The sequence below is a fragment of the Quercus suber genome, unplaced genomic scaffold (genome assembly GCF_002906115.3).
Source record: "Quercus suber isolate HL8 unplaced genomic scaffold, Cork oak 2.0 scaffold_132, whole genome shotgun sequence".
Taxonomy (NCBI): Eukaryota; Viridiplantae; Streptophyta; class Magnoliopsida; order Fagales; family Fagaceae; genus Quercus; species Quercus suber.
In genome coordinates, this window is record NW_027069595.1 from 927,015 (window position 1) to 933,785 (window position 6,771).

Consider the following 6,771-nt stretch of genomic DNA (forward strand, 5'->3'; position numbering starts at 1 on the left):
TAGCTTTATATTATAAGAGAAAAGCTTTTGGATGACAAAAAAATATGGACTATAATCTCTAACTCTTAACTAAATATGGTTTGCCAAGAATTTTGTAATTCAACTGATTAGTATCTTTTGATAGTTCTTGTGGGAGGACTTTTGTCTCGGCCCCCAATCAGGTATTGTCCTCTTTGGAACTGGCGTTGAGCCTTATTCTCAACGCCGGTTCCAAAGAGGACAATACCTTATTGAGGGCCGAGACAAAAGTCCTCCCACAGTTCTAATAGAAAAATCTATGATTTAAATCCTACATCTCCCAACTATCAAATTATTAAAAAAAATACTTAGATCTATTATTAAATTACCCAAAATACATAATTCTATTTTTTAAAAAGAAAATATTCTAGTACCCTTTTATTATTATTATTATTATTATTAAATTGTCAATATAAATTTGGTAAGTTTATCAATTCTTTTGGTAAGAATTATTGCTATAGGGTTCTTAAAGATGGGCAAATCTTAGATACAGTACTTTATATACAGTTCCTTAGGTTCTCTACCTATATTTTAGCCACCTGTCAAAGTTAAAAAATCCAACAAACGGCGTTAAAGACCTATCTTTCTGTCTCTTTTTTGTTCTTTATTTTATCTTTCCTAGTTGTCAATAAATATCAGCCTTTTATCTCTCCAACTTTCTCAATCTAGAACTGAAAAAGAACCAATTTGGCTTCAGTAAAGTCAAACAAAGAATACGAAAGGCTAGGGGTAAGAAGAAGAAGGTAAGGAATGAAAATTGCCACCATAAAAACCTACCACCCACCGCCGACATGGTCCCACAACCAGGACTTCACTCTAAACTCCAAGCCATCGGTGCAAGCTCCTCTCTAGCGGCCAAGACCAAAACCCCCAGGCTACAAAAACCAAAAAAATCAGTAAACAAAGAACAAAGAATGAAAACCATGGAAATCAGTTTTGGTTTTGCTGGGTTTAGATTGCATTTATTTCTTATTGGTTTTGATTTTGGAGATTTGGATTTCCAGGGAGGTCATGGGAGAGAGAGAAAAGAACTAGCTTTTTTTTTTTAATGGCTTTTGAGGATGATGATGATACAGATATAGGATATAATATTAATAAAATTTTGAAATAATAACATTTTTTTGCGAAGATACGGATCAAGATCTCTCGAGCCATTCTTAGCAGAAGAAAAATCTAACCATTCTCTATTGTCCAACTTGAAGTTTGAGAGATGCGAAGACGAAGGGATGTTTTAATGCAGGTGAGAGGGGAAAAACTAATAATATCAACAGAAAGAGAAAAAATTTAACGCCGTTTATTGAAGTTTTTAACTTTGACAGGTGGCTAAAATATAGGTGGGGAACCTAAGGAACAGTATCTAAGTTTTGCCCCTTAAAGATTGTCTATTAATGGCGCAAAACTTCACCTGATTTTTTTTATTTTATTTTTGTAGGACTCCATTAAATATTTTTTCTTCCAATTTTAGATATAAAAAAATAATAAAAAAGGTCCCACAAAGCAATATTAAGTGAAAATTTGAAATACGCCTGTTGTTTTATGTTTCCTTTTTCTTAACATCTTTAGGTGGTTCATTTTAATCTTTGGGTGGTTAGTTGAATTAGTTGATGCACTTTTATCCCTTACGTTTTAACCCAAATTTTCTAGTCAATTAAAATCATCCATTTTCAAAGAAAAAAACCATGTTAAAAGAGTGAATTATGCATGGTTGATATTGTCTCAACCAAATATATGTGAATGAACATAATTTCTTGCTCGATCCTACCAATTATTCTTGTATCAACTATGAGTCTAGTCTTAGACTCTTAGTGTACGTTTGGTTTGCGCATTTTGCGTCCACGTCTGGACGCAAACGCGTTTCAGCCCTCTTTTTTTTTTTTTTTTTCTCAGTGCCATGATTGTTGACTTTGGTACCAAACAGTGCACACCTCAGTAACTTTTCCAACACATTTTAATCAACTTTTCAACAACTTTTTAGTCACGGGACTCACAAATCTCACTTTTTAACAACTTTTTCATTAAAAATTGGTCCTACGGTATTATTTACACATTTAAAAATTATTTTGCTATAGTGTTTTTCAGTTTTCAGTTTTCAGCTATATCTAAATGAACCCTTAGTTTCTTGCTTTTGCTTTGAGCTTGATTTATTTCCTTTCTTCTTTCGTTTTTGTTTAATTAGTGTTGCAAAATTAACTAACTCAATTTCATTAACTATGGTATATCGACAACCACCTTAATTCAGGTCCCTTAAGCATGGAATTCAACCCAAAAGAAAGATTTGACGACAAAGATACAATTATTAAAGGTTCTTATGATGTATGGCTGGTAAGCACACACTAAATTTAATGACCCAACCACTCGAGAAATCGAGATACCGATAGTTTATCATGTGATGCCTTTTGTAGTGACAACTCATTACTTTATATATCTTTCTCTTTTCATTGGGTATACATTATTGTGCACATTAATTTTTCTTTAAGAAAAAAAAAACATATTTAGCATATTTGTTTATGCACCATTTCTTAAAAGCTCAATATTTTTATAGGTACAACTATATTCTTATCAACTTTCAACAAATAAACAAATCAACACACAAAAAAAGCCAACCCAAGAGCACATTAAAGCTTTGTTGTTGTAGTAAATTACTAACAAGTTTTTTGTTTGGCTGCTATAGAAAAATCATCCTTCTGCCTTAAGCTCTTTTGATGAAATAAAGAGGGTGACTGGTGAGAAACAGATTGTTGTATTTTTGGATTACGATGGAACCCTCTCACCAATTGTAAACGACCCTGATCGAGCTTACATGTCTGATGCAGTAAGTACTTTATCTAAAAAAAAGTTAGAACATGCATTAATTGTGACCATACATACATTATTAAAGATTACATTTTTGTAGTAAAAAGTCCCCCACAAACTTTATGGAGGAAGAACTAAATTGCCTAATTTTTTTTAACTAGTTCATGTATCGTTTGGAATTCATTTGACTGAAACCAAAACATTAGGAATTTATGCCTATTACTATGATTTGAACATTTTTTTTCTTACTTTGTTGGTTAAGCGTTTTGCTATAGAAGTACCTGCCTATACCATATAGAAAGAAGTAACTTTTTTTTTTTTTAATTTTATTATTAGAGATAGTTTCAACGTATAACATTCGATCCTAATAATTTAGAAAAAAAAAACTTAAATCAAAACAATTAATGTGTAATTTTTTTTAATCATTGTTTTTCTTACTCCAACCATACTCCCTATATATGATATAACACAACCATTGCATTATGTGATATGTTTGAAAGTACAACATTATAAAAACGTTGCAAACTGACAGCATCATTTTAATATGGTATGTGCAAGTTTCTTATTTTAATGAATGAATTTGTTCCTCCAAAAAAATGTTGTCTTATAACACTGTAATCATGTGCCTATCGATTGACAGATGCGTTCGGCAGTAAGAAAAGTTGGTAAGCATTTCCCAACTTCAATTATCTCTGGAAGGTCTAGGGATAAGGTAAATTGCTCTAACAAAAGTTTTTTATATAAGATAGAAATTTTACTATAGTCTAATCTAAGTGTAATTGTATCTGTGTAAAACTTCTTTCTAAAGACTTAAATCCCGACTTTTACGGCTCTCACTTCACAAGAACTTATAATTGTGAAGTGACTATAACAATTAGTGCAACAATGAGCTAGATCTTATATAAATTTTTTTAAAACTAATTAACACATTTGTGATATTAATAAGTGTTTTTTCTCTAGGTGTTCCAATTTGTGAGATTAAATAATATCTATTATGCTGGAAGTCATGGGATGGATATATCAACCCCATCAGTTTCTCTCTATTATGGTAACCACAAGCATCAAACTGGGACTATTGATGAAAAGGTATATTTTCTCAATTGTTTGTGGTTAATTTTCTATGCTTGGTGCTTGTCATGGAAATTGCATTTTTTTTATGTTGTGTTCAAAACCTGTAAATCAAAATTTAAATTGCAATGAAAATATCCTAAACGTTTTCCATTAATTGTTTGATCTTGTAGGGTAATGACATGGTTAACTTCTGCCCAGCACAGGAATTCTTGCCTAGAATTCAAACAGTAAGAAATTATGTACTGTTTACAAACTTTGTATCCTCTTTGTCAGAGATAAAATGGCAAACTGATACGAAAATGCGTGGTTATAGTATCAAAAATTCCACCTTTTGTTCCTAGCTAGGACTTTGTAGTATTAGAATTCAAATAACTTGTCTCTTTTTTTTTTTTTCTTTTTCTTTTTTTTTAAACTTCAATAATGCTTTGCTTCTCTTGCAGATAAAGGTTATGTTGCAAGAAATAACAAGAGGCATAAAAGGTGCCATGGTTGAAGACAATAAGTTTTGCCTCTCCGTACACTTTCGATGTGTGAATGAAGATGTAAATATTATAATGCAATAATGATAATTTGATATGATCAAATAAAAATAAATGCAATATGATAGCAATGATATTGTTGACACATAAAAAACATGGTAAAATATATATAGTAGTTCTCAAATTTGCAGAAAATAAGATTTCTTGTCAAAATTAATGCAGAATGTTGTCGTACTCAAGGAGAAGGTGGAATCAGCAATGAAATCCTATAAAGACTTTCGTATATCCGAAGGAAAAGAGGTATAAAAATTTTTTGTTATCTTTATAATAATTTTAAGATTTCTCCCTTCTTAAAAATATATTTTTCCATTAAGTAGTAGTAAAGTTTGGAATAAATCAATCATGCAATCATATAATTTATCTCTTTTGATTTATTTATTTTTAATTTTTTTGTGTGTGGAAGATAGATCGTAGTATATGCATGTGTTCAATCCTAATTATTCTATAAAAAATTTATAACTGACTCCAAAAATTTTTAATTAAGACTTAGTTGTTTTTGTAAATGTTGTTATTTTTGTTATAGGTCATGGAAATCCGACCTAATATAAACTGGGATAAAGGTCTTGCTTTGCAATATTTACTTGATACTCTTGGTTTTGAAAATTCTAGTGAGGTCCTTCCTATATATATAGGAGACGATAAAACTGATGAAGATGCTTTTAAGGTATAGATTATCTACTTGATGGTACTTTATTATTGTTACCAATTTTAAAATGTGGTGATTCTTCTTAAAGCCTAGCAAGATAAACCCATTAAATAATGATCAAACCCCCTCTTCTTCCATAGGCTTGGTGGATGTTGCCAAAACCATTGAAATCATGCATGTAACTCTTTTTGTTAATTTTGATGAATAATCAGGCTTCTCTTTAGACCCACACTAATGTAATTTGTGTATCAATGTTTGCAGATGATTAAGAGCATTGGAAGAGGATTTCCTATAGTTGTTTCTTCTACTCCAAAGGAGACAGAAGCCCTATACTCTTTACGTGACCCAATAGAGGTCATGTCCTTCCTAATACGTTTAGCAAAGTGGAAAAAGGATTGTGGATATAAAAAATCATCTTTGTTTGGTATGTTTAGGAGGTTAATTAGGTAGAGAGATGCTAACTTCTCAGTATGAGGTATGCTTATTAGGCACAGGTGAACTGGTTCATACTAATTGGATATTGTTACATTGTTATCATATATGGTCAATTGTTTATAATTATATATAAGGGCTATTTCTTCTTATTTGCCTTTCCCCTATGCCAAGGTTCTAAAAGTATGATTTTTATATGTACATCGAGTCATCGATGGCTCATGAAAAATCATGTTAATTGTTTTATTAAAATAAGTTTTTTTTTTTTTTTTTTTTTTTTGTCAAGCTCTTCCATTCTTTTGATGCCAATAAAAGCACGAGTTGACACTTCCCTCCGGCTAGTTTCCCTTGGGCGGCTTCACCTGGGCCTCTGATTGTAGGAGTAGCTAGGAATAGCAGGTGGCTATTAGCTTGTAAATTTACTTGTAACACAGGCCTACCTGAGTCTCTGATTGTAATATGTAATTTTCTATTTTGAATTAATAATATCAAGATCTTTTGTTTTTTCTCTTTCGTTTTTTTTTTTTTTTTTTTTTTTTGTACAATAAATACTTAGAATTTAGAACTCTTATCTTATTCAATCTACTGCAAAACAAATACTTATAACTTGGAACATTATCTTTTCAATCTACCGTAAAACAAACACTTAGAACTTAGAACCTTATCTTATTCAATCTACTGTAAAACAAATACTTATAACTTGGAACATTATCCTTTTCAATCTACCGTAAAACAAACACTTAGAACTTAGAACCTTATCTTATTCAATCTACTGTAAAACAAATACTTAGAACGTGGAACATTTACCTGGTGCACCGGCCAGCACCCTAATCCTTCCCACAGACGGCGCCAATTGTAGGGACCAATCCAATTTGAATTGAGTGTTGGGTTTCAGCCCAATAAGCCCAAACAATAAATTTATAGAGAGTGGGTTGACAGGTTTAGGTGCTGGCCGTCGATCACCAGGCACAAACTTATTATAAAAAGGGGCTAAGTGTTTCCTTACAAACAGGGGAATGCTCCTCGGCCTGTGGCTGAGGAGGCCTCAAGGTTCTCCTTCTCTTTCTTTTCCCCCCTCCCTTCTTCTTGGCTTTACTAGCTCTTCTTTATAGTTTTCATCTTCCTATCTCCTGCTTCCATCTGTTGATCGTCTATTCGCTTTTCTTCTGGTTGTCCGTCCCATCAGAGGCCTTATCGGCACTCAAGTGGCTCACTCTAACCAACGTTATCCTGCCAAGGGGTTACCTCCCCATTAATGCGGCCAGGGGGGTT

General features: G+C 32.2%; 1 protein-coding gene across 1 annotated transcript; it reads left to right on the plus strand.

Moving 5' to 3' along the window:
• Positions 1–2,268: 2,268 nt before the first annotated feature.
• On the plus strand, positions 2,269–5,292 carry LOC112024635 (probable trehalose-phosphate phosphatase 3). The gene is made up of 8 exons (XM_065776286.1): positions 2,269–2,340; positions 2,690–2,830; positions 3,452–3,523; positions 3,772–3,897; positions 4,053–4,109; positions 4,323–4,424; positions 4,584–4,661; positions 4,945–5,292. Exons 1-8 carry the CDS (start codon positions 2,269–2,271, stop codon positions 5,089–5,091), a joined length of 795 nt encoding a protein of 264 aa, XP_065632358.1. The 3' UTR covers positions 5,092–5,292.
• The last annotated feature ends 1,479 nt before the right edge of the window (positions 5,293–6,771 follow it).